Source organism: Neovison vison, chromosome 11 (assembly GCF_020171115.1).
Source record: "Neovison vison isolate M4711 chromosome 11, ASM_NN_V1, whole genome shotgun sequence".
NCBI lineage: Eukaryota > Metazoa > Chordata > Mammalia > Carnivora > Mustelidae > Neogale > Neogale vison.
In genome coordinates this window covers 35,428,358-35,456,180 of record NC_058101.1, presented here as the reverse complement: position 1 = coordinate 35,456,180, position 27,823 = coordinate 35,428,358, and the positions used below count along the sequence as shown (strand labels likewise).

Genomic DNA, 27,823 nt, shown 5'->3' with positions numbered 1-27,823 from the left:
ATGTGTAAAGGTTTGACTAGATTCAGGGTCAACATTTTTGGCAAGACTTTGGCAACTGTAGTATATATTTCATATTTAGTCATTAATGGATGTGTAATAATATCATGTTGCCTCACTGTTAGCGATACTAGGTCATTTGATCTTTGTCTGCACCAGTTACTTCATTGGGCATTGCAGAAAGTTGATTTTCCTAATTGGCAACTCTACATTTGCTTAGCTGATATTCTCCCAGAAAGAAGAGTTTTCTGTCATCAACTGGAAAGAAAAATAATTATCATCAGAGTAGGTTGGTATAGTAGTCACCTTCAATGGCAATAATGATTTTCCCCTTTCCCTTTTTTTATTATCAGTGTGTGGATGTCTTGATCAACCTAGGCTACCATAACAAAATACCATAGTTGGCATGGCATAAACAAGAAGAAATTAACTTTCTCACTGTTCTAGAGATTGGGGATTTCAAGTCACAGCTTCAGAAATAATTTGAGATCTTTGTTGTTTGAAATTCTTGTGGTTAAAATAACATTTATGCCAAATGAATTCGTGTTGGATTTTATAATAGTGTTTGTGTTTAGGTGAAAGGATTATTCTTTTTTTTTTTTTTTTTAAGATTTTATTTATTTATTTGACAGACCACAAGTAGGCAGAGAGAGGGGGAAACAGGCTCCCTGCTGAGCAGAGAGCCCCATGGGGAACTCCATCCCAGGACCCTGAGATCATGACCTGAGCCGAAGGCAGAGGTTTAACCCACTGAGCCACCCAGGCACCCCTCTTTTCCCTTTTAAAGAAAAATAGAATTTTATCTCAATTTCAGGTATATACTTTGTCAAATTAAGGCCTGTATTGTTCAAATTAAGTCATTTAAAATACATTTTTAACTTTTTTGGATTTTAAGATTTATTTATTTTTAGAATGCGTGTTTGCGGGGTTGGGGGAGTAGAAGGAGAGGGAGAGAGAAACTTAAGCGTAGTCATTGCTGAGCGTGGAGCCCAACTCATGACCCTGACTGAGATCACTACTGGAGCAGAAACCGAGAGCCCCATGCTCAACCATACGTGCTCCTTAATATTTTATTTTTAAGTAATCTGTACACCCAACTGGGGCTCAGATTTACAACCCCCAAATCAAGAGTCATATGCTTCACCGACTGAGCCAGCCAGCACTCCCCAAGTACTTTTTGATAAAAGTTTTCATGGAGTGATATCATTATTGAATTCTTGGAATACATTCCTCTTGGCCGTTTTGAATAGTACTTCAATTTGTAATGTATGTTAACCAAGATTTTGTTCAGAGTTGTGTATCTTTTTAGTGAGATTTGCCTATTTTTGTTCAGGATTGTGGTGGGTAAGTTTTCGGGGTAGGGGCTCAGAGCCATGTTTGTTTTATAAAATGTGTTTATGATCATTCTTTCCATTTCGTTGTTTTCAAGCCATATGGGATTATTCTTTGTAAATTGGGATATGTGTTTGAGAACCCAGGTGGCTTTTTAGAGCAGTTGCTGAAAGGCATGTTCTTTGTGAATTTCTTTCTCTGTCTTAATGTCCTGTTCATGTTCAAAATTTTTGTCAATTTAGGTGTTTTAAGAATCTCATATGTAATACACTTTTGTTATTTATGAGGTTATTAATATGTAGCAAATACAGGGTTTGATTTACTTCATTTTTTAGTTTTTTTCCCACCTTTACTTATTATCTTATTAATTGAGCCCAAGACTTTTCAATTTTATTTTAGTTCTAATGTTTTTCTTCCTTTGGTTTCAGTTCTTTAGTTATTTTTTTCTTTTTTTACCGTCAGTACTTTTTTTTTAAGATTTTATTTATTTATTTGACAGAGAGAAATCACAAGTAGATGGAGAGGCAGGCAGAGAGAGAGAGAGGGAAGTAGGCCCCCCGCTGAGCAGAGAGCCCAATGCGGGACTCAATCCCAGGACCCTGAGATCATGACCTGAGCTGAAGGCAGCGGCTTAACCCACTGAGCCACCCAGGCGCCCCCCCGTCAGTTCTTTTTATCATTTAAAATTCCTTTGCATTTTCTTAGTGATACAGGAACTTGGAAGATTAAAAAGTTGTTTTAAATTAAGGATAGAGGGTCTTTGTGAAAATTTATTCAATACAGAAATATGTAGTGTAAAAGTTTTCTTCTTTTTTTCAATCATTACTTTGGTGGGAAGAGAGAATGGGGGAGATGGGAGAGGGAGAGAGAGCCTTAAGGAGACTCAACACTGAACCCAGAGTCCAGCGTGGGGCTTGATCTCAAGACCTAGAGATCATGAGCTGAACCAAAACTAGGGTCAAATGCTTAACTAACTGTGCCACCCAGGTGCTCCAGAGTAATAGTTTTCAATACTTACTCACCCTTTCCTTCCTGTCTTCAATCCTAATCCTCTTTCAGAGGGAACTTTGAGTAACTTTTTCCATGTTTTTATATATTTAGTAAATACAGGAATTTTCAGTTTATGAACTTTCTTACATACGAGCAAAGTTACAACCACAGTAAAAGTATTTTAGCTCTGTGTGTGATGATAGTTGATGTCAAGGAAGACTTGTGTAGAATCACAAGATTTAAGAACAACTTTTTGACACACCCTGCTTCCACAGATGCATAGCTTCCCTCATCAGTATTCCCTGTAAACTGCCAAGGTATAGGTTACATTTGTTATAACTTATGAACCTACACTGATAGATCACAATCACCCAAAGTCTATAGTTTACCTTAAGGTGGTTCACCTTTGGTTTTGTTTATTCTGGGGGCAGTGTAATGTGTTCATCATTATAATATCATACAGAGTAGGGGTTTTTTTTAAGTTGTTTATTTTTTTAATATGATCTTATTTATTTATTTGACATACAGAGATCACAAGTAGGCAGAGAGGCAGGCAGAGAGAGAGAGATAGGGGGAAGCAGGCTCCCCGCTGAGCAGAGAGCCTGATGCAGGGCTTGATCCCAGGACCCTGGGATCATGACCTGAGCCAAAGGCAGAGCTTTAACCCACTGAGCCACCCAGGCACCCCTAAGTTTAATTTTTAGTCATCTCTGTACCCAACATGGGACTTGAACTCCTAACCCCAAGATCAAAAGTTGCATGTTCTAACAACTGAGCCAACCAGGCACCTCCCCAGAGTATTTTCATTGCCCTAAAAATCCTCTGTGTCATCCTATCCATCTCCCTCCCCACTGCCACCACTGCTGACCTTTTTACTGTCTCCATAATTTTGCTTTTCCAGAATGGCATATAGTTGGAATTGCACAATTGCCTTTTCAGATTGACTTCTTTCAATTAGCAGTAGGCATCTAACTTTCTTCTGTATCTCTTTGTGGCTTGATAGTTATTTTTGTTATCTATTTATATATGTAATAAATATATATTTAATTTTCCATTATCTGAATGTGTGACAGTTTATCCGTTCCTATACTAACGTACATCTTGGTTGCCTCCAAGTTTTGGCAATCATGAAAAAAGCTGCTATAAACAACAGTGTACAGGTTTTTGTGTGGACATAAATTTTCAACTCCTTTGAGTAAATAACCAGGGAGTGTGATTAGTTCTGTAAGAAACCACAACTGTCTTCCAGGGTGGCTGCATAATTTTGTATTCCCACCAGCACTGATTGAGAATTTTTGCAGTTCCACATCCTTGCCAGCATTTCATCTAGATTTTGGCTCTTCTAATAGGTGTGTAGTGGTATCTCATTGTTAGAATTTGCGTTCACCCTATGGCATTATGAAGTGGACCATCTTTTCATATGTTTATTTGCAGTCTGTATATCTTGTCTGTTAAGGTCTTAAGTTCATTTTTTGTGTTGTTTTCTAATTTTTGAGTTTTATGAATGTATTATTTTTAAAGATTTTATTTATTTATTTGACAGAGATCACAAGTAGGCAGAGAGGCAGAGAGAGAGAGAAAGAGAGAGAGGGGAAGCACGCTCTCCAGTGAGCAGAGAGCCTGATATGGGGCTCGATCTCAGGACCCTGAGATCATGAAGGTGAAGGCAGAGGCTTAACCCACTGAGCCACCCAGGTGCCCCTCTTTGTATGTTTTGTGTAATAGTCCTTTATCAGATACATCTTTCGCAGGTATTTTCTCCCAGTCCCTTATTCCTTCATTCTGACATTGTTTTTTATACAACAGTTTTCTATTTTAATGAAGTTCTAGTTATCAGTTATTTCTTTCATGGATTCAACCTTTGGTGTTTTATCTAAAAAGTTATAGCCATACCAAGTTTATCTAGATTATCCCCTTTGTTATCTTCTAGGAGTTTTATACTTTTGTATTTTATGTTTAGGTCTCTAATCCATTGAGTTAATTTTCATGAAGGGTGTTGTAAGCACTGTGTCTAGATATTTTTCCCCCGTGTGTATGTCTGGTTGTTTCAGAAATATTTGTTGAAAAGACTGCTCTGTTGTATTCACTTTGCTCTTTTGTCAAAGATGAGTTGACTATTATATTTATGTGGGTCTATTTCTGGGCTATATATTCTGTTTCATGGATCTCTTTGTTCTTTGACCGGTACCATGTTTTGATTATGGTAGCTTTACAGTAAATCTTGAAGCTTGGTAATGTCACTCCTCCATTTGTTTAGTCCTTTAATATCATCCATCAGAGCTTTGTGAGTTTCCTCATATAATTCTTGCACATATTTGTTAGATTTATACCTCATTATTCTGGCTTACTGGTGCTGTTAAATGGTTTGTGTTTTTGAATTCAAATTCCAGTTTTTCATTGCTGATATATATAAAGTGATTGATTTTTGTGTATTAACCTTGTGTCCTGCAGCCTTGCTATAATTGCTTATTCTCAGAATTTGTAATTTCTTTCAGATTTTCTACATGGTGTCATTTGTGAACAAAAATTTATTTTTTCCTTCTCAATTTGTACACCTTTTCTTATTGCAATAGCTAGAACTAGTTTAATTTTTTTTTTTTAAAGATTTTTTATTTATTTATTTGACAGAGAGAAATCACAAGTAGATGGAGAGGCAGGCAGAGAGAGAGAGGGAAGCAGGCTCCGTGCCGAGCAGAGAGCCCGATGCGGGACTCGATCCCAGAACCCTGAGATCATGACCTGAGCCGAAGGCAAAGGCTTAACCCACTGAGCCACCCAGGCGCCCCTAGAACTAGTTTAATGTTGAAAAGGAATGGTAAGAGGGAATATCCTTGACTTCTACCTGATCTTACTGAGAAAGCTTTGCGTTTCTCACCATTAAATATGATGTTAGCTCTTATTTTTTTTGTAAACATTATTTATCAAGTTGAGAAAGTTCCATTCTATTCCTAGTTTATATGGAGTGTTTTTATTGTGAATGGGTTTTGGATTTTGTGAAATAGTTTTTCTAGATCTGTTGATAACGATTGCATGGTTTTTCTTTTAACCTATCGATATGGTAAGTACCTTAATTAATTTTCGAACATTGTACTAGTATGTGTAGCCAGGATAAATTCCACTTGTCATGGTATACAGTTGACCCTTGAACAACACAGATTTGAATAGCATAGGTCTACGTAATACATTTTTTACAAATACAGTAGAGTAACATAAATATATTTTCTTTATGATCTTGTGGGTATATTCTTTTCTCTAGCTCACATTATTGTAAGACTACAGTATTTTTTTTTAAAAGATTTTATTTATTTATTTGACAGAGATCACAAGTAAGCAGAGAGGCAGGCAGAGAGAGGAGGAAGCAGGCTCCCTGCGGAGCAGAGGGCCTGATGCGGGGCTCGATCCCAGGACCCTGGGATCATGACCTGAGCTGAAGGCAGAGGCTTTAACCCACTGAGCCACCCAGGCGCCCCAGGACTACAGTATTAATACATGTAACATATAACATATGTGTTGGTTGTTTATGTTATCAATAAGGCTTCTGGTCAGTAGTGGGCTATTAGTACTTAAGGTTTTGGGGAATCAAAAGTTACATGCAGGTTTCCAACTGTACAGGGCATCAGTACCCCTCACCCCCTTGTTTAAGGGTAACTGTATAGTTCTTTTAATTCATTGTTGGAGTAAATTTGCTTTTTTTTGCCTTTTTTTTTTTTTTTTTTTTTAGATTTTCTTTATTTGAGAGAGCACTAGAACAGGGAGGGACAGAGGGAGAGGGAGAAGCAGACTCCCTGCTGAGTGGGGAATGCAGTCTGGGGCTCCCATCCCAGGACCCTGAGCATGACTGGAGCCAAAGGCAGCTGCTTAACGGAATGAGTCACTAAGACCCTGAGAGAGAATCTTTTTTATTTATTTATTTATTTTTTAAGATTTTATTTATTTATTAGGGAGACCCATCGAGAGAGGGAACACAAACAGGGGGAGTGGGAGAGGGAGAAGCAGGCTTCCTACTGATCAGGGAGCCCGATGCAGGGCTTGATCCCAGGACCTTGGAATTATAAACTGAGCCGAAGGCAGACTGAGTCATGCAGGCGCCCCCAGACAGAGAATCTTAAGCAGACTCCCCATTGAGTACAGAGCCTTGGTGTGGGGTCGCCCTCACAACCCTGAGATCATGATCTAAGCTGAAATCAAGAGCTGGATCCTTAGCTGACAGACCACCCAGACACCCCTGAAACTCTGTTGTTATGTTTATATATACTTTAAGAATTTTTTAAAAAGATTTATTTATTTGAGAACAAGAGAGAATTGGGGGAGGGGCAAAGGGAGAGAGAGAATCCTTAAAACATGCGGCTCTATCCTAGAGATCATGACCTGAGCTGAAATCAAGAGTCAAATGATTAACTTACTGAGCCACCCAGGCGCCCCCCTTTTGGCTGTTCTTGAATAATGCTGCCATGAAATGGGTGCAGATTATTTGAGACCCTGATTTTTGAGCATGTACCAGAAGTGGAATTGCTTGATCTCATAGTAATTCCATTTTCAATTTTTGGATGAACAACATACTGTTTTCCATTGTGGCTGCACTGTTTTACGTTCCCACCAGCAGTGCACATGGTCCCAGTTTTTCCACATCCATGTTAACACTTACTGCTTTCAATTTTTTTTATAGTAGCCATCCCGGTAGATCCTTGTATCTCATTGTGGTTTTGATTTGCATTTCCCTAATTATAGTTATGTAATAATGTTGAGAATCTTTTTATGTGCTTGTTGGCCACTTGCGTATCTTGTAGAGAAATATCTATTTAAGTACTTGACACCCCCCCCCCGGCCGTGTGTGTGTGTGTGTGTGTGTGTAAAGTGATAGAAGTTTATTAAATGAAGATTAAAAGTTCTCAAGAGTCAGATGGGTCTCGGCAGGTTTGCCCAAGTACTTTACCCATTTTTTTTTTTTTTAAGATTTTATTTATTTATTTGACAGACAGAGATCACAGGTAGGCAGAGAGGTTGGCGGATAGAGAGGCGGAGGCAGGCTCCCTGCTGAGCAGAGAGGCCGATGCGGGGCTCGATTCCAGGACCCTGGGATCATGACCTGAGCTGAAGGCAGAGGCCTAACCCACTGTGCCACCCAAGCGCCCCACTTTACCCATTTTTTAATTGTTTGGGTTTTTTTTTTAATGATTTTAAGAGCTCTTTTACATATCCTGGATATTAATCACTTGTCATTTACATGACTTTTAAATAATTTCTTCCATTCCATAGGTTGCCTTTTTACTCTGTTGATTGTGTTCTTTGATGCACAGGAACTTTTTACTTTGATGTGATTCCAGTTTATTTCTATTTTTGTTGGTGTCAAATCCAAGAAATCATTGCCAAATCCAGTTGTCATGAAGCTTTTATGTTTTCTTAGTTTTATAGTTTTTTCCATTCTCTTTACTGTCAGTGTGTCTTTGTCTTTACATTTAAAGTGAGTTTCATTTAGATAGCATATAGTTGACCTTTTTCTTTATCCACTCCAGTAGTATCTGTCTTTTGTTATATTTAGACTATTGATATTTAAAATTATTGTTGATATATTTGGATTAATGTCTGCTTTTTTTTTTAACTGTTTTTTTTCCCCTTTTTTTAAGATTTTATTTATTCTGAGAGAGAAAGACAGATCACAAGTAGGGGGAGAGGCAGAAGCGGACTCCCACTCAGTTGGGAGCCCAACATGGGGCTCGATCCTAGGACCTGGAGATCATAACCCAGACCAAAGGCAGATGCTTAACCATTAGAGCCACCGAGGTGCCCCCTCCTTTTTTTACTGTATTTTATTTGTTGCCCTTGTTCCTTCTCTTTTTTGTCTTAGACTTTTTTTCTGCCTTAACTTGTTTTATTGAGCATTTTATTATTCCATTTTTTTTTCTTCTCTTAGCATATTATTTGTGCTTTTTCTTTCTTATTTTTAGTAGTTGCCTTTGAAATTGCTGCATATACTTAACAAGTACTCTTCATAATAACACTGTACTACTTCACAGGTAGTGAGAGTACTTTGTAAGAAAATTCACGTTTCCAAAATAAACAAAAAAATTCACGTTTCCTCCCTCCTGTCTACTATAACTCATTCATTTCTTACCCATGAGGTATAGTCACCAGATACTTTGTTGTTGTTATTGTTTTGAACATATTCTTATCTGTTAGATAATTAAGAATACGAAAAGTCAGGGGTGCCTGGGGGACTCAGTCCATTAAGGATCGCACTGTTGATTTTGGCTCAGGTCATGTTCTCAGGGTTGTGAGATTGAGTCCTGCCTGCATCAGGCTCCATGCTGGGCGTGGAGCCTGTTTGGAATTCTCTCTCCCTCTGCCCTTTGCCACCCACTTTCTCCCCCTCACCCTCCACCCTTCCTCCCCCAACTCCTCCACCCAGAAAAGAGTAAGATCAAAGATTCTATTTAACCTTTATTTTTTCTCTAATGCTCTTTGTTTCTTTTTTCTTTATGTAAATTCTGTGTTTCTGATCTATAGCATTTTCTTACTTCCTGAAGAATTTCTTCTAACATTCCTTGCAAGACAGGTCAGTTAATAATAGATGTCCTATTCTTATTTGAGAAGTCTTTATTTATCTTTCATATCTGAAGGATACTTTTGCTAGATATAGAATGTTAGGTTGGTAGGGCTTTTTGCTTTCAACGCTGTTGTTTTTTTTTATTATTATTTTTAAGTTATCTCCACATCCAACATGGGGCCTGAACCCACGACCCTGAAATCAAGAGTCACATACTCCACCGACTGAGCCACCCATGCATTCCTGCTTTCAACACTGAGTACTACAGTCCATTTTCTTGCTTTCATGATTTCTTTTTTTAAAAGATTTTATGTATTTATTTGACAGAGAAACACACACACACAGCAAGAGAGGGAACATAAGCAGAGGGAGTGGAAGAGGGAGAAGCAGACTTCCCACCCAGCAGGGATCCTGATGCAGGGCACCATTCCAGGACCCTGAGATCATGACCTGAGCCGAAGGCAGAGCCTTTAACCCACTGAGCCACCCATGCGCCCCCCAATGTAATTTTTATCTTTGCTCCTTGTTCAGCAAGGTTTATTTTTTTCTTCTGATTTTCTTTTCAAGTTTTTCTCTTTATGTTTGGTTTTCTTCAGTTTGCATATGATATGCCTAGCTATGGATTTCTTAGGATTGATCCTCTTTTACATTCTCTGAATTTCTTGGATCTGTGATTCAGTGTCTGTCATTAATTTAGGGAAATTCTTCATCATTATTGCTTCAAATATTTCTTCTTTTCCTGTCTTCTCATTCTGGTATTCCCATTACTGTATGTTACACCTTTTGGACATACTAGTCTTTTTCATTTGTCCTTCCTTTGCATTTCAGATTTTAGGGTTTCTATTCATTTTTTTCTAGCCCACAGATTCATTTTTTGTGTTTACTTACTAATGGGCCCTTCAGAGGCATTTTTCATTTATGTTAGTTTTTTTGTTTTTGTTTTTAATTATTTCTAGCATGTTCTTTTAATTCTTTCTTAGAGTTTCCATCTCTTTGTTAACATTACCTACTTGATTTGGGCCTTGTTAACTTTTTCCATAATGGCCCTTAGCATATTAATCATAGTTTAAAATTTTTAGTCTAATTCTAGCATTTCTGCCATCTGAGTCTTTTTCTGTGGTTTTGTTTTTTGGTATGCCTTATAATTTTTTCTTGAAAGCCAAAGTCATGAACGATGTACTGGGTAAAAGGAACCAAGGTAGATAGGCCTTCAATGTGAGACTTTATGTCTGTCTGTCTGGGGATACTGTTTGCTATAGCTGTAGATGCCAAAGTCTAAAATCTCCTCTGTTATTCTTATTTTTTTTTTTTAAGATTTTATTTATTTATTTGACAGAGAGAGATTACAAGTAGGGAGAGAGGCAGGCAGAGAGAGAGAGGAGGAAGCAGGCTCCCTGCTGAGCAGAGAGCCCGATGTGGGACTCGATCCCAGGACCCTGAGATCATGACCTGAGCCGAAGGCAGCGGCTTAACCCACTGAGCCACCCAGGCGCCCCTGTTATTCTTATTTTTGTCTTCCCTGTTGCCTCTGGGGCTCCCTAGAGATATCTTCTTAAGTCAGGTCTGAGACATGCAGTTCTTGGAGTTGTAATCCCCTGTTATTACACAGGAGCCCTATTGATGTGGTGTTTTGGGGAGAGGAAGCAGTCTATAGTCCTGTAATTGGGTCTTACTCTTTTTTTTTTTTTTTTTAAACCTTATTTATTAGAGAGAGTGTGTATGTACAAGAAGAGGGGAATGGCAGGCAGATGGAGAAGGAGGATCCCTGATGCAGGACTCGGTCCCGGGACCCTGGGACCATGACCTGAGCCACCCAGGTGTCCCTGGGTCTCAGACTTTTAGGGACCCTATCCTTTGCTAAGCTGTGACCTTTAGAAATACTTCTCAGTCCCCCTGCTTCAATGATACTGGAAGATTGGAGGGCTTTGGTATAGGGTATTTCCATTCACTCAGGTAGGTTAGATCTGTTTTAAGACTCTAGTTGGTTAGGTTCTGGTGAACGTTTCTCTTGAGGACAGGCCTTGTTAAGAAAAACAGAATAGGTTTGTTTCAAAATGGCTTCTTTCCCCTTCTCTCTGCCAGGATCATGAGCGCATTTTCCTCTGATTGTCACTGTGAAAATGTGGTAGGGAACTTGGAGGTAAAAACTCAACAAAAGTGGCAAGGCCCTTTGAGAGTTGTTCACTCTCAAATTTATTCCAACTGTGCCTCCAGCACTCTTGTCAATTACAGTTTAGTTTTTCCTGCTGGGGTAATGGCTCATGCTTGTGAGCTTTTGCCCTGATAATTTTGAATCTTACTTTCTCCCAGTCACGTCACCACGTCACAGGGCAGCATTTGCCCTGTGCTTCAGTTCTCTGGTGGATTTAAGAGGAGTTGTTGATTTTCAGTTTTGTTTAGCTTTTTTCCTCTGTGGATGGGAATGGTGATTTCTGAGTTTTTACATGTTGGGTTGGAAACCAGAATTATATTCATTTATTTTTGTTTGTAGTATTCTGTTAAATTGCACTGTAACTCTTGTAGACATCTCTGAATTAATTGGTTACTTAGATTAATGTTTTTCTCATTATATTTAATGCATCAGTGATTTCCATTAGGGTTATATATTTTTTCCTACCTGTAATGAAATTATTTCCTTAGGCAATTTCTAGGAGTGGTAATATTGGGTTGAAGAGTGTGACAAGGGCACCTGGGTGGCTCATTCGTTAAGCAGCTGCTTTTGGCTCAGGTCATGACCCCAGAGTCCTGGGATCGAGTCCCACATTGGGCCGGCTCCCTGCTTGGTGGGAAGTCTGCTTCTGCCTCTCCCACTCCCCCTGCTTGTGTTCCCTCTCTCACTGTGTGTCTCTCTCTGTCAAATAAATAAATAAAATCTTTTAAAAAAAAAAGTGTGATTTTATGGTGTTACTACTTTTTGCTGTATTGCCTTTAAAAGGGCTTCTGAACTTTATTGATATCCCTTCAACTTCAGCAGTTTGGGTTATTAAGAATTTTGCCAGTTTAGAAAACGTAAAGTGTAATAGAAGATTACTTTACACGTGGATGTCCAGTTGGTCTAGTACCATTTTTGTTGAAAATAATTGTTTTTTGAGGCACCTGGGTGGCTCAGTCGTTATGCATCTGCCCTCTGCTCAGGTCATGATCGCAGGGTCCTGGGATTGAGCCCTGCCTCAGGCTCCCTGCTCAGTGGGAAGCCTGCTTTTCCCTCTTCCACTCTGCCTGCTTGTCTTCCCTCTCTCACTGTCATCTCTCTCTCTTCTCTCTCTCTCTGTCAAATAAATAAAATCTTTAAAAAACAAAACAAAAACAATTTTTTCCCTCCCATCAGATGATTCCTTTATCAAAGATGAGTTGACTATATAAGTATCGGCCTATTTCTGTGCTCCCTGTTCTGTTCTGTTGGTCTATGTGTCTGTTACAATACCGTGCTGTTGATTTTATGATAGCCCCATCAGAAATGGAAAAAATGAAAAAGGGATGACTTTTTTTTTTTAAGATTTTATTTATTTACTTGATAGGCAAAGATCACAAGTAGGCAGAGAGGCAGACAGAGAGAGAGGTGGAAGCAGGCTTCCTGCGAGCAGAGATGCCCGATATGGGGCTCAATCCCAGGACCCTGAGATCATGACCTGAGTCGAAGGCAGAGGCTTTAATCTGCTGAGCCACCCTGGTGCCCCAAGGGATGACTTTTAATAATTTTCAGATAGCACTGTGGTCTCCTATCTGTCCCAGATCCGTGTGTGGGTGTGGGTGTGTGTTGTGTGTGTGTGTTTAAAGCTTTTATTTATTTACTTGAGAGAGAAAAAGAACATAAGAGCAGGGGGAGGGGCAAAAGGAGAGGGGCAAGCAGACTCCCCACTGAGCAGAGGGGCCTGGTGTGAGGCTGTGTCCCAGTACCCCAGGATCGAGACCTGAAGCAAAAGACAGATGCTTAACTGACTGAGGCACCTAGGCTCCCCCATAGTTCTTGGTTTTATTTACCCTAAGGGAATCACTGTTACCAGTTTCTTACTTATGGTCCTGGAAGTGTGTGTGTGTGTGTGTGTGTGTACACATTCAGGGCTTTAAATGTGAAGAAAATAACTGTTTTGCTTACTTTTTCTTTCTGCAGTCTTACAAGTGATATGTGAAGTCTAACGGTTTTTTGAGTAAGTGTAAAATAAAAAGTTCTAGGGGTGCCTGGGTGGCTCAGTTGGTTAAGCATCCACCTCAGGTCATGATTTCAAGGTTGTGAGATTGAGCCCCACATTGGCTTGTGCTAGGTGTGGAGCATGCCTAAGATTCTTTCTCTTCCTCTGCCCCCTTTAAAAAATCTAAATGACAAAATATTGTGTCAAAGTATAAGTAAAGGTTTTTTTTTTTCCTCAACATACAACAGGGCATTCTGTTATTGATGGTATCTTAAGATAAGTCAGTGAAATTAAGTATGTATGTCTTGGCTCACAAGTCATTTTTGAAGCTTAGCTTCACTAATTATTAGCTGTATGACCTCTGTATCTCAGTTTCTGTGTTGGTTAATACTTAAGATTGTTAAAAGGGTCAAATGAGTTACTACATATAAATCAGAATACTACTTATAAGGTGTTACATAAGTATTAGCTATTATTTTCACTCTCTGCCAGCAACATTAGCTACTCTTTCCTTAAAACATTTTTTTCCGGGCACCTGGGTGACTCAGTTGGTTAAACGACTGCCTTTAGCTCAGGTCATCATCCTGGAGTCCCGAGATGGAGTCCTACATCGGGCTTCCTGCTCAGTTTGGGGGAGGGGGGGTCTGCTTCTCCCTTTGACCCTCCCCCTTCTCATACACACTCTCTCTCATTCTCTTTCTCAAGTAAATAAAATCTCTTAAAAATAATTTTAAAAACTAAAAATTCAAAAAAATTTTTTTTCTTACTTTGGTGCCAGTGATAACAGACTATCTTGGTTTTTCCTGGTCTTGCCTTGTCATCATATCATCAGCCCAGATCACTTCTGAATTTTAGATCATGAACCATATTCTTGGCCCTTTGGATTTTCATATATAGCTCTTTTCAACATGGCCAAATCTGAGTTTTTATTTTCCTCTTCCCCAAACTTTGACCTCTCACTTTCTTGTTTCCTTATCTTAGTTTTTTATTGCATTATCATCTACTCAGTAGAAAAGAAAACTATAAGAGTAATCCTGGTTCCCTCTTTAAGAGAGCATATGCTTGTAGTTTATAATAACTTATTCCTAGAAATTTTTCCTCCTCTCTCTCTTTTTAAGATTTTTAATTATTTTAGGGGTGCCTGGGTGGCTCAGTGGGTTAAAGCCTCTGCCTTCTGCTCAGGTCATGGTCTCAGGGTCCTGGGATCGAGCCCTGCATCGGGCTCTCTGCTTGGCAGGGAGCCTGCTTCCCTCTCTCTCCGCCTGCCTCTCTGCCTAATCGTGATCTCTGTCTGCCAAATAATTAAATAAAATCTTTTTTAAAAAAAAAAGATTTTTAATTATTTTAGAGTTAGACAGCACAGGCATGGGAGGGAGTGTCATTAGGGGGAGGAGCAGAGGAAGAGGGACAAGCTACTCCAAGCTGAGAAGGTTACCTGACGAGAGGCTTGAGATCATGACCTGAGCCGAAATCAGGAGTAGGATGATCAACTGACTGAGCAACCCCGATCTCCTATCTCTCTTGATTGATTTACTTTTCATCAAAGTGAACTTCCTTCCTTCCTGTAGTCCCTCCCTCCTTCCTTGCTTGCTTCCTTCTTTCCTTTTTTTCCAAAATGGACTTTCTAATTACTCTCACTGGTTCCTAACCTTTCTCTGTCTGCTTTAATCTACCTCCAGGCATTTTTTCCTCACTACAGTGGTTTGTTCTTGAAAAGACTCAAATCTGATTGTTAAATCACAGCTTTAAATGTTTCTCATTGTTCTTAGTGACCCTGTAATCTGGCTTCTGCCTACTTTCCCCAATTCATTTCTGATCCTTTATTTTGTGTGTATTCCAGGCATATTGGTGGCTTTTCAAGTCTTTTTTTTTTTTTAAGATTTTTTTTTTTTAAAGATTTTTTTATTTATTTATTTGAGAGAGAGAGACAGTGAGAGAGAGCACGAGCGAGGAGAAGGTCAGAGAGCGAAGCAGACTCCCCATGGAGCTGGGAGCCTGATGTGGGACTCGATCCCGGGACTCCGGGATCATGACCTGAGCCGAAGGCAGTCGTCCAACCAACTGCGCCACCCAGGCGTCCCTTTTTTTTAAGATTTTATTTATTTATTTGACAGACAGAGATCACAAGTAGGCAGAGAGAGAGAGGAGGAAGCAGGCTCCCTGCTGAGCAGAGAGCCCGATGTGGGACTCGATCCCGGGACCCCGAGATCATGACCTGAGCCGAAGGCAGCGGTTTAACCCACTGAGCCACCCAGGCACCCGGCTTTTCAATTCTTAAACATGCCACGTCCATTATTGCTTCTGTTTTGCACAGGGCGGACTTTCTGCCTGAAATGCCTGCCATCACTGGCATTATTCATAAATCTTTTAAAGGTAGTTTCCTTAGAGAAGCTTCTTCTTATCCTCCAGATTCCCTTTGTTAAATATTACTCTCATGATATTATGTACTTCATTTAAAAATTGTATAATTTATTGTTTAATACCTTAGAATGAAACCTCTGTGGATGTGGATAGGGTGCGTTAGAGAACATTTCTTGTTGATCATTTTACCACTATTTGCCTTGTGAATAGTGAGTACTCAGTAAATATTACAGGATTAATATGTTCAGAACTTTAATTATCCTGCATTACATACTGTGTGAAGTATGGTAACAGAAATCCAGAAAGTAAAATTTTAATGACAGACTGTTGCTGTAATCGGAAAGACTGGTATTTCTTGGTTCTGTATTATAGGTGCACTTGTCCAATATTGTAGCCACTAGCCACATATGACTTTTTTTCAAGTTTTAAAAACTGTTTTTAGACTTTTTAAAATGTACAAATCAGAGGTTATTAGTATATTCACAAAGTTGTGCAGCTGTTACCACTAATTCCGAAACGTTTCATATCCTTAAAAATAATCCTTGCACCCATTAGCAGATCCTTCCCATCTCTTCCTTCCCTCTCCTCTCTTAGCAACCAATAATTTACTTTCTATATCTGTAGATTTGACTATCACATTTGGCTTTTGAACACTTGAAGTGTGGGCAGTCCAAATTCAAATGTGCATGTGATTTGTAAATTAAACACTGGGTTCCGAAGACACTGGTTTAAAAAAAAAAAAAAAGAAAATATCTCAGAATTTTAAATTTTGATTACATGTTAAAATGATAGTTTTATATATAGGAGATAAATTATTATTAAAGTTAATTTCTGTACTTCCTTCACTCTTTCTGATGTGATTACTAGAAAATTTTATTTATTTATTTTAAAAGATTTTATTTATTTGACAGAGACACACGCAGCGAGAGAGCGAACACAAGCCAGGGAGTGGAAGAGGGAGAAGCAGGCTCCCTGTCAAGCTGGGGGCCTGATGTGGGGCTTGCTGTGGGGCTCGATCCCAGAACCCTGGGATCACAACCAAGCCAAAGGCAGACGCCCAGCCATCTGAGCCACCCAAGGTGCCCCTAGAAAATTTTGAAGAATATTTGCGGCTTACTTTTTTTTTTTTTTTCTTCAAGATTTTATTGTTTATTTTTGTGAGACAGAAAGAAAAGGAGAACATGAGCGGGGGTAGGGGGAGAGGCACAGGAAGAAGCAGACTCCGCTGAGCAGAGAGCCTGATGCAAGACTTGATCCCCATATCCTGGGATCACGACCCCAGCGAAGGTAGATGCTTAACTGACTGAGCCATCTAGGTGCCCTGTGGCTTATATTATACATCTGTTGGACAGCACTGATCTAAAACTTGTATTTAGTAAGGTTCATAAATGTTCCCTTGGCTTTAGTTCCCTTCTGGTCTCAAAGTTTCCATGTCAACCTGCTTTGGGTATGTGACATGCCCCAAGCTTCAGAATAGTTTTTACTTATTAACTACTTGGGAAGTGGAAATCTTTCTTATTTGGGGGGCCTTAGAATAGTAGGGGGAAATAAGTCATTCATACTAACTTAGGGGAAAATAATGGCAACTCTTAAACCTTTTAAGCCTCTTTTCCATCAAATTAGGAAGAATGAAATTCACATTTATTTGCATGATACTGATAAACAGTGCACCTAAATTTTGGTAGTTGTGATTTGACTAGGAAACAAACTGATAGTTTCTTTAGAGCATATGAGAATGATCTATAACTTCAGGGGTAATTTAGATTTAAAATTTGAAATTCAGATTGAAATTTTGTTTTAGAATAAATCTTCCCGAATAAGTGAGAGTAATGCGACAAGTGGTCCTTTAAAAAAAAATACAGTATTGCTTTAGGTGGAAATTTTCTGCTCCTACATCATTGTCAGAAGTTAACATATTACAGTGTAAAGTGACTACTATACATTCAGCATTTACTTTTTGGCAGACATTGTTTTATATATTGTATTAATTAAATTCCCCCAAGAACTGTACATAGTAAGTACTCTAATAATTCCCAGTTGACACAGGTTGAAACTTTGGTTGAGTGGTTAATTAACTTGCTTGAGGTCACATGTAAGTTTCAACAGGTTAAATAACAATGTACTTAGAGCTTTTCTGATAAAATCTTTCAGTTTTTAGTTTTTCTCACTAGAATGTAAGCTCCAAGTGGGCAGGGACTTAGTTTTGTTCACTAACACTTGAGATTTCTTTCTGGCATATAATAGACTCCAGGAATTATTTAGATGAATTTTGTGATGATATCAATTCACCTAGAGACTTGGCCTTGGAAAGCCAATAGAATTGCTTTAAATTCTGCACTGTTGCTTTATTAGCAGTAATGCCAATTTATGACATCCAGATAAGATTTAACATTATGTGCTATTATGCATACTTTATATTTTAATAGTTGATTTTAGAAATGTTTGCTAGAAACTGTAGCTTCTATTCATGTCTTTTCCTTTTATGTGTTAGAATCCCATTGGAGCCACAAAGGAACATTAAAAAAACCAGAACTACCAAAGGTCCAACTGTGTGTTTAGTTGAGTTGGGAGAAGAAAATAAAATCAGTTTTGCAGATGTTGCCACAAAAAATGTAGTACAGTGGTAACACAGTTCCTCAGGGCTTCATCCAAAAGCCTTAGTGTTCTTGGTCATTAAAATGAATAACAAACATATTGTTTTGTTACTTGCTTTTAGAAATAACATTTCCATTCTTAGACTGGAAACAGAGCTGTGAAGTAAATTTTATAAAGTAGGGCTTTGAAATCAAAGGTTTTTATAATTAATATTATTGGGGAAGGGTAGCTATGTTAAAGATTCTCATTAAATTTGAGATCTGTGTTCTCATTTTAGAGTAATAAAATTGAGAGATGTTAAGTGACTTAACTAAATTAATGCCAGTTGAGTGGCAGAACTTGGATTCATCTCACATTTGTCAGACTTCAAAGGGCATACTTTTTTAAAATACTGTCGTCTTTTGCCATTTTCTGTATCTTCCTTACAGTTCTTTGATTTTAAGTTAGTTTGTTGGGGGCACTGGGATCAAAAATCTGGATTGTGGAGTAACTGGACGTTAAACTGTGGAGATAATAAAGGATAATTATTGCATGATGGAAAAAATTAAGCTGTGAAAAATCTGTCTTTAACTATCCATATTCTCTTTTTATCTTTGCTTATCTGGAGATAAAGATCCTACTCTGTCTAGACCATGTAGCATGCTTCTTTATAATGGATTTATCATGGTGATTGTATTTTTTTAAAGCTTATTTAGTACATTTTTCATACATTAATAGTGTGCTTTCTGTAGAGAAAAAAGTGTTTTCTTCTAATTATAATTCGGGGATAATGAGGACAGAAACAAGGACAGAAGAATACTAATACAATTAGTAATTGTTTATATAGCATTTTACTAACTTGAGATTTGGGGGCAATCTGGAAGGCAGCCTCTCTGATTTCTCTTATCTCTTCTTTTCCTCCCCAAAACTTTAATCATGTCCTTTAGTATCCTGACATTTTAGAGTTATTTACTTGTTTTTGGAAAGGGAATATTGTGGGAAGCTATAAAGAACTTGGAAAGCATTGATGATTTGCAAGATTGGATTACTCTTGTTTTACTTAGAACTCTCAGGGGAGAATTGGAAGTTCTGCTTGCAGCTTCTAAATTTGTCAGTGGAAGTATGGTTTCTCTGATTTTCATTTTAACATTATTAATTCCTGTGCATACTGGACAAAGTATTTTATCATTGGTAAGAATGTATATTTCATCTTCCACCACAAATACCAAGGATGATAATGATTTTTTAGGGCACAGGAAAAAGTTTCTCATGTGTATATTTGTAATTAATTTTAATTTGGGGGTAAAATTAACTTCAGAAAAAAATGAAATACATTAATTCCAAAGGTAAAAATAGAAAAAGGTTTTATAAAAATAAACCTACTAATTAGAATGTTTTTCTAATGTATAAAGTTTCTTAATCTTGTTATTATTAAAAGAAGATTAATTAGAAGTCATATGAAATCTGTAAAATTTGGGTTTTAAGTTATGTATTTTTTCAGTACTTATTATTCTGTATTAATATAAACTGCTTAGTATAGAAAAAATAAAATTGGTATCTACTTGTTGGAGGTTGGGGGAGAAAGCCATGGACCTTAAAACAGTAATTCTTACATTGTTCATCCAGTAAACAAGCTTAAGAAGGTAGGGTTGAAAGCAAAAAATTTACTCTTGGAATCATGCAAGGCTTTTTTTAAGAGTGGATATATTGTGTTACTTAGGTAAAAATATGAAATTGTAACCAAGAAAATGAAAACATAACTTGTATATTAAGGATGTATGTTTTTAACAATTGAAAAAAAGAGAAAGTTTACCATATTAGGAATTTAGACTTAGGACCAGTAAGGTATTAGTGTAGATTACAAAGTATAAATTGGAGAGCTCGTTTGCAGACAGGTACTTTTAAACAGTAATGTGAATCCCCTTGGAGGGTTTTCTGCATCATTTAAGGTCACCATTAACAGATTGAGAAATTGAAATGATAGTATAGATATGAAATGACTTTGAGAAATGTAATGGGCAAAATAAATAGATGTAGATAAATTTAAAATAAGTCTGTTTTGGAAAGTAGGTAGTTGCCACTGAATTAAACTAAGCAGTGTAGCTTAGTTTAAACTAAGCAACTTAAAACAAATTATACAAGGCATTAGATGATTTTAGTGAGGCATTTTAGGCTTCAGGAATTTGCATGGAAAGGGAAATTAGTTAGATGCTTCGAGTTTTCACCAGCTGGGTGGATGAAATAGTATTTTAGTTAACCTAAACATCTAGAACTGTTGTGGTTAGTTTAAGTGAGAGTTTATACCCTACATGGTTTTTAATGACCCTGAATTTTCTGTTTATATGGATAGAACCCATGTAACCTGGGGTACAGTATAGCAGCGTTCATCTACAGATGAATAATAAATAGACTTTTCACGTTGGACCTAACATACATGAAGTTGGCAAATATAAAATAGGTGTCTGCTCTTTTTCTCTAAACATTCCAATAAAGTTAACAAGCCATTGTACTGTTGTTTAGAGTGGTGTTATTTCATTAAAAACAATGAAGTGAAAATTTGTTAGTTTTTTGGTTTTAAATATTCTTAAAACTGGCTAATTAAATCCTAAAAAGCATAGGTTATTATTTTTTACTAGAGCAGATAATCAAGTTTATTAAAGAGGGGGTTTCAAAATTTTTTTATAGATAATACTTTAAAATAGGCTTTTTTCTTGCTGATATAACTAACATTTATTTTCTGTTTATTTTTAAGACGAGCAAAAATCAAATTAAAGTAGATCTTGTAGATGAGAATTTTACAGAATTAAGAGGAGAAATAGCAGGACCTCCAGACACACCATATGAAGGCAAGTACTTTTTTCTGTATCAAAATATTGTGCGTATTAGAACTTACCTGAAACATTAAATCAGAATAATCTTAAGATTCTATAAATTACATGGAAGGTAATTTCATTTGGCTTAGGATATTACAACATTTAAATAATAAATTTAGATATTGCTGTAGACTGATTTTTCTTACTGAATTTTAGCTAATTTTTTTCTTTCCCCAACATAGATTTACTAGAACCAAGATACAATTTATATAGGTTAGAATTTAACAGTAGAAAACATCTAGCGTATTAAGCCTCTAATATATGGACTATAGATGCTCAGTTACCCTTCATATGGTATCTATAACAAATCTTGCCTTAAATTTCTGACTGATAAAATACTTATTTTTTTAATAAAGCTCCTCTCCCCTGTTTGTCATTAAGTATTTTATTCATTCATATGTCTTCACACAGGCTGTATTCCAAATATTTAATTTTCTTTATTCAGGAAAGCTTTGAATGATCGTTTCAAGACAGAAAAAAGAAAGGAGGCAACTTTGCTGAACTTTGTGTTCACAAACTAAGTCTGTAGCTCCTTTAGACTATGGAATTGGGTGGTAAGAGAAGAAAAGAAGCTTTATCGTAGCTTTTTATTTCCTCATTAGGCAAATCTTCAGTAATGAATATTATTGTAAATTTGGGTTATGTAGCATATCCAAGGTTCTTGCCTTCAGATGTATGCTTAGTAGAAATCATAACAGAATTTGTAGTCATAGTAACATTTACTGAATTCTTACTTTCAGAGCTTTACATGTATTTTCTCATTCAATCCTTAAAACAAATCTTATGAGGTAAGTAGTTATCACTGTTCATAGAATGAAGAAACTTAAGCTCAGAGAAATTAAGTGCCTTGTTTAAGGTCAGACATCTAAGTGGCACAGCTGGGATTTGAGTCTTAATAGCCTTTGACTTCAAAGCCAGTGTTTCTAATTACTTTCTGCTTTTGAATAAATGAGAATTGACTGAATATTGGAAGTGGTGGTTATGTCTACTTTGAACAAGGTCTTATAATTCCTTAATGAACAGTTAACCCAAAGTCATCAGAAAAACCCAGTATTCTAAAATATTTCAGTTTTCATTAAATTTTTAAAGACCCTAGAATGTCTTTAGCATATCCTACTAAATCTTAAATGGTAAAATTTTATTTCCTGTTTTATAGTTCATATGAGCCATTTCTTTTTTTTTTTTAAGAGGGTTTGTTTAAGATTTTATTTATTTATTTGACAGACAGAGATCACAAGTAGGCAGAGAGGCAGGCAGAGAGAGTGGGAGGGAAGCAGGCTCCCCGCTGAGCAGAGAGCCCGATGTGGGGCTCGATCCCAGGACCCTGGAATCATGACCTGAGCCGAAGGCAGAGGCTTTAACCCACTGAGCCACCCAGGCACCCCCATATGAGCCATTTCTTAACATTATTTAGTTTTGTATTATTTACTAAGTGCCTCTTATATGCCAGGCCTCATCTGGATGCTTTCATGGATACCGTGCATTTTAGTCCTTTTGACAATCATTAGATGGAAAAAAGGTCATTAGTTATCTTTATAGAAATCACATTCTTGTCTTAATAGTAGATAGTGTATGGAATGATACACTCGCTTCTTAAAGGTAGGCATTATAAATATTCTTGAATCTTTTTTAGGTTGTTTAGATGTATTTTTAAAAGATAATATGGCAATAGCATTATCATTCTAGAACTGTTCCAGCAAACAGATATTTATAAACAAGGTACTTCCTGAACTTAATAGGCAGAATGTTCATTACATTCTTAGAAACCCTTAATAAAAGTAGATGAATTTTTTAAAAATTGGATAATACTCATTTGTAGATAATTAAGTTATAAATATACCATATTCTTTATTAATTGGAAGCAAGTTTGATCATATTTAAGTGTTTCTGCTGCTGCCACTAAATGATATACTAATGTTTGATAATACTAGTATTTGTTTTGATAAGAGTATTTTTAATGTGCTTTTTGGGTGTAAATTGTGTCCTTTTTGTCATAAAACTATTAAGGAGAAATTGTTCATTTTATTTAGGAAAAGCACTATTCAAGGGCATAAACTAAGATATTTTTTGGAAACATGAACATGAAGAAGATTTTGAAGATGTATTTTGATAATATTTATTGCAGGGCTCTTGGTCGTTTTTGAGAGTTTTTGGTTTTTTTTTAATCTCTATAACTAAGGCAAGTGTTTCCATGTGGAATGTTAAACTGTTTATAATGATTAACTAATGAGGAAACTATTTTATGTTGTGTTAAAAGCAATCAGATTGAAAAGTAGAGTACCCATGGGAAAATTAGCCAGATTGCACATGTTACTTAACTCTTGTTTTTTTCTTTTGCTGTAATAGTGGCAGAGGAACAGTATAGTTTTTGAACCTTTCTTCCTAAGAGTTGTTTTGAATTTATGAAATAATTGTTGGTATTTTAAAAAAATCCCATCCCTTCTCCATTTTCTTTTTAAATGAAGTTAACTCTAAAAATTACAAAATTTTAATAATAAAAGCTATTTAAGAGGAAATGATTTATAGTGAAAACTTAAAATATGAATTATGTAGTTATAAAGCTTGCTTAGTTGTGTTGCTCTGATGTAAGTGTGTATATATACACATACACACACCCATATATATAACAAATAATGCTGTGGTTAATGTTATGGTGGTTATATATTGAAAGTTGTCAGATAAAAATGCAAGACAGAGCATATTAATAGCATGTGGAGTAAAAATAGGATTGAGAGGGGGACTCTAGGGGCCAGCATTATTTATGTATTATTTCTGGGCTCTCGCTGCTCCTAAGAAATTGTTTTGGACATTCAAGAAGAAACAACTTTATATGAAAGATTATAGAAACAGTCATCTAGAATTTAACAGAAAAATTAATATTCTTAGGAAGGAAAAAGAACCTACATTTTACTCAGGCCACATTTATTATACCTATATTTGAAGCTGTCATTTATAACTCTAAACAAAAACAGTTCTATCTATAAACAGAATTTTCTCAGGTACTCTTCTCTTACCTATCTTACTTGGTTTTTTGTTTGTTTGTTTTGACTACTTTCCTTTATATTGATTTCACTCTTGCCATATGCTCTGTGATTCAGGCATCTAGTTCAACTCATGCAGAAGTCACTATGGGATACCATTAAAAAGAATTAGCAAGAAAAGAAGAATTGGAACCAGAAAGGGGTTGAAGAAAGTGTTACCAAGTGAATTGCCCCTTTGTTTTTCTCCCAGATCCGCGTTCATCTATTCCTAACAATGGAGGGAGATGGATTTGAGAGAATGTGGGTGATAACTGAAAATTGAATTATGAATTTTTTTTAAAAGATTTTATTTATTTATTTGACAGAGATCGCAAATAGGCAGAGAGGCAGGCAGAGAGAGAGGAGGAAGCAGGCTCCCCGATGTCGGGCTCTATCCCAGGACCCTGGGATCATGACCTGAGCCGAAGGCAGAGGCTTTAATCCACTGAGCCACCCAGGCGCCCCTGAATTATGAAATTTTTAAAAAATATTTTTACTTATTTATTTGATTGACAGAGATCACAAGTAGGCAGAGATGCAGGCAGAGGCAGGGTGGGGGGGAAGCAAGCTCCTCACCGGGCACAGAGCCCATGCGGGGCTCGATCCCAAGACCCTGAGATCATGACCTGAGCCGAAGGCAGAGGCTTGACCTACTGAGCCACCCAGGCGCCCCTGATTTATGAAATTTTGAAGTTAATAATGCTAGTGCATAGTTTTTATTTTATGTTACTTTTATTATGGAAAGTTTTAAGTATCTAGAGAAGACAAATGGTATAATGAATCTTTGGTGTACTTATCATCTGGCTTTAATAACTATCAATTTAGGGCCAGTCTTTGATCTAATTCATCCCTTTATTATTTTGGAGCAGATGCTAGGCATAGTATTTCAGTATTACAGTTTTATTTGTTATATTCTGGAATAGTGTGTATTCTATTTTAATAGATCATAAAATGTTAGGATTGGAAGGTTCCTTGAAGTTAGAATTCAAATCCACCCCCTCATCCAGTGGAAGGCTTTCCCCCCCTTCAGTTTCCTGAGCGGCAGTTACCTTTTCTTGAATTATCCCATTATGGGAAGCTAGATAAAGTTTTTTAAAATATGTATTTGGCTGCTAGTTGCTCAAGATGACTTCAAAACAGAATGTTGTGTTTTGTTTACATATCACTGGTTAGAACAATCTCTTTGTAAAGTGTTTTCTTTTGTATACCTATTGAGGAGAAGAGAATAGTCTTTTGTCTTTATGCCTACCTGGTATTGTTGAATTTTATTTTTAAAATTTTAGCAAGTGTTGGCCTTTCATTGAGGGCACAAGTTAAAAGTTTGGGGCATTTTAACATTTGAGAGAACCAGCTAGATTTTTTTCAGTTTATGACATAACCATATGTCCTCTTTCTCTGTACCATCTGCCCTTATACCTCCTTACCTTCTTTTTGTCTTTTTTTTTTTCCCCCTATATTTTGTGTTCTTTAACAGCTCTTCTCTGTGGACTAGAGGAAACAAAAGGAGACGGGATGTATATTACCTAACTGTCCCAGTGAAGCATTGGATTGTCTTTGGATTTAATGTATTTGTCTATCTCAAGCTCTTTTATTTGCTGATAAACTAATATAGTTGTGTAATGGCTATTTTATATGTTTTAAATAAACTTTCAGTTAACTAGTGTTTTTATCATTTCGTTTTTGGGTTTCATTCAACTTTAGAATGAATTTGTTAAAATTGAATATAAAACAGTACGTGTTTTGAGAAATATGTCACTATATTTTGTTTCAAATATTTGAGGTGAGCAGCATTCTTAACTTTCTGTTTTCCCCATTTTTTAGGAGGAAGATATCAGCTAGAGATAAAAATACCAGAAACATATCCATTTAATCCCCCTAAGGTATTGTAAGCCTATTTTTTGTGCATGAACTTCTAAAATTTTTCTCAATTAATTTATATTTTAGTGCAATGTTATTAAGATTACAGCTTTTTGAGTTATTGTCTGTATAAAATTTAGTAGGGACAAGCATTCAGGTAATACCAAATAAACTTTGTTACTGACTTTAGAATGAAAAGCAAGCTTACTCAGAGGTAGCTAGTAAGGCTATAGACAGGAATAGGATTTTCATCTGCCAATGGCTTAAATTCTAGGTCTGAAAAAATTTACAATGCTCCGAAGTTTTGAGAACCCTTATACAGATTTGTACTTGCCTCAAAGAAGTTTTTTGTTTTTTTTTTGTTTTTTTTTTTGTTTTTTTTTTGTTTTTTTAGGGAAGAGTATATTCTGAATTCAGTCAGTAGTTATTTGAGTACTGTGTGCCAGTGTACTGGAGCTTTCACGGAGCTTTCACTGTCCTTGCTTTCACGGAGCTCACATGCTAGCAGAAGAAAATCTTATGAACAAATAATTGGAACTGATGAATATTAAAAGAGGAAATGGAATACCCTAGGTCATGATTAACAAAGGGAACTAACCTAAACTTAATTTTTCACTGAATAGCTTCCTTTATCTTTTACTTTTGCTGTTATCACTTTAGTTTAGGCCTTCAGCTTTATTACTTTCCTGGTTTGCTTATTATTTAATCTGTCTTTGCCACGTGTATTCATTCTTTGCTGTTCTGTAAATCTTCCTAAAGTGAAGTTTTGATGTTTCTTTTCTTTCTTTGTTAATAAAGTCTAAACTCCTTGGCTGGGCATTTGAAACCTCCTACAGCCTAACCCCAATTATCTTTTCAATCCTAATTTTCTACCACCTTTACCCACAACATGTTTCTGATTTTCCAACCTAGATTATTTGCTGTTTGTAGATGGTGCTTATTATTTCATACTTTTCTGTCATTTTCACTTGAATCATTCTCTGTATCATTTAAAATTTTAGGGTTCTTTTTGAGGTCTAGGTAAAGTATATCACCCTTCACCTTAAACTGTATCCATCAAATTGTTCCTCTACTTTTTTTTTAATAATTTTTTTATAAACATATAATGTATTATTAGCTCCCGAGGTACATGTCTGTGAATCACCAGGTTTACACACTTCATAGCACTCACCATAACACATAACCTCCCCAATGTCCATAACCCCAACACTCTCTCCCTACACCCCTCCCCCTGGCCACCCTCAGTTTGTTTTGTGTCGTTTCTCTACTCTTTTAATAACATTTTATATTACTTATACACAGCTGATCCTGTGAATAGTGTGGGGGTGAGGTACACTGACTCTCCATGCAGTCGAAAATCCCTATATAACTCTTGACTCCCCCAAAACTTAAACTGCTAATAGCCTATTGTCAACCAGAATCCTTATCAATAACAAAGTCGGTTAACACATTATTTTTATATATGTATTATATACTGTATCCTTACAATAAAGAAAGCTAGAGAAAAAATATTAAAATCATAAAGAGAAAATACACTTAAAGTACTATACTATACTTATCAGAAAAAATCCAATGTAAGTTGACCAGTTCAAACCCGTGTCATTTAAAGGTCAGCTGTAGTACCAACACAAATACAGTACCAATTAAAGTATTATTTGGGGTTTGTATCTTTTACTAGCTTTTATACCCCTCAGGTGAAGGACCATGTCTTAATATATCTTTGCATTTTCTGTGGCTCCTTGAGTGTCCTTGAGCGTATGATAGTAGTCACTTGGAAAATGTTCTAGAATTCATTCAGCGTGTTGGTGGTTCCCATTTAAGAATAGACATGGTAATGGAAGTTCCAGGGTGCACTTGCGTCACCTGCTGGTTTGGAGTGTCTATTCTGTATCTTATGTACGTCTATTTTCTCATATGCCCACTTGATTCTTTTAAATTGTTGCAAAGTAGACATAACATAAAATTTACCATTTTAACCATTTCTAAGTGTACAGTTCAGTGGTATTAAATAGTCATGTTGTGCAATCATCACCTCTAGCCATCTCTAGAACTTTTTCATCTTACCTGTTAAGTAACTACTCCCCCTTACACTATGGCCCCAGCTCCCTAACCATTGTTCTACTTTCTCTGTATGAATTTGATTAG

General features: G+C 36.7%; 1 protein-coding gene across 1 annotated transcript in view; it reads left to right on the top strand.

Annotated features, from left to right (window-relative positions):
* UBE2K (ubiquitin conjugating enzyme E2 K) overlaps window positions 1–27,823 on the top strand; it is a 75,093-nt gene that overhangs the window by 20,744 nt on the left and 26,526 nt on the right. The window contains 2 exon segments of the mRNA XM_044224452.1: window positions 20,681–20,774; window positions 25,643–25,701. Coding sequence (XP_044080387.1) covers window positions 20,681–20,774; window positions 25,643–25,701 — 153 coding nt within the window.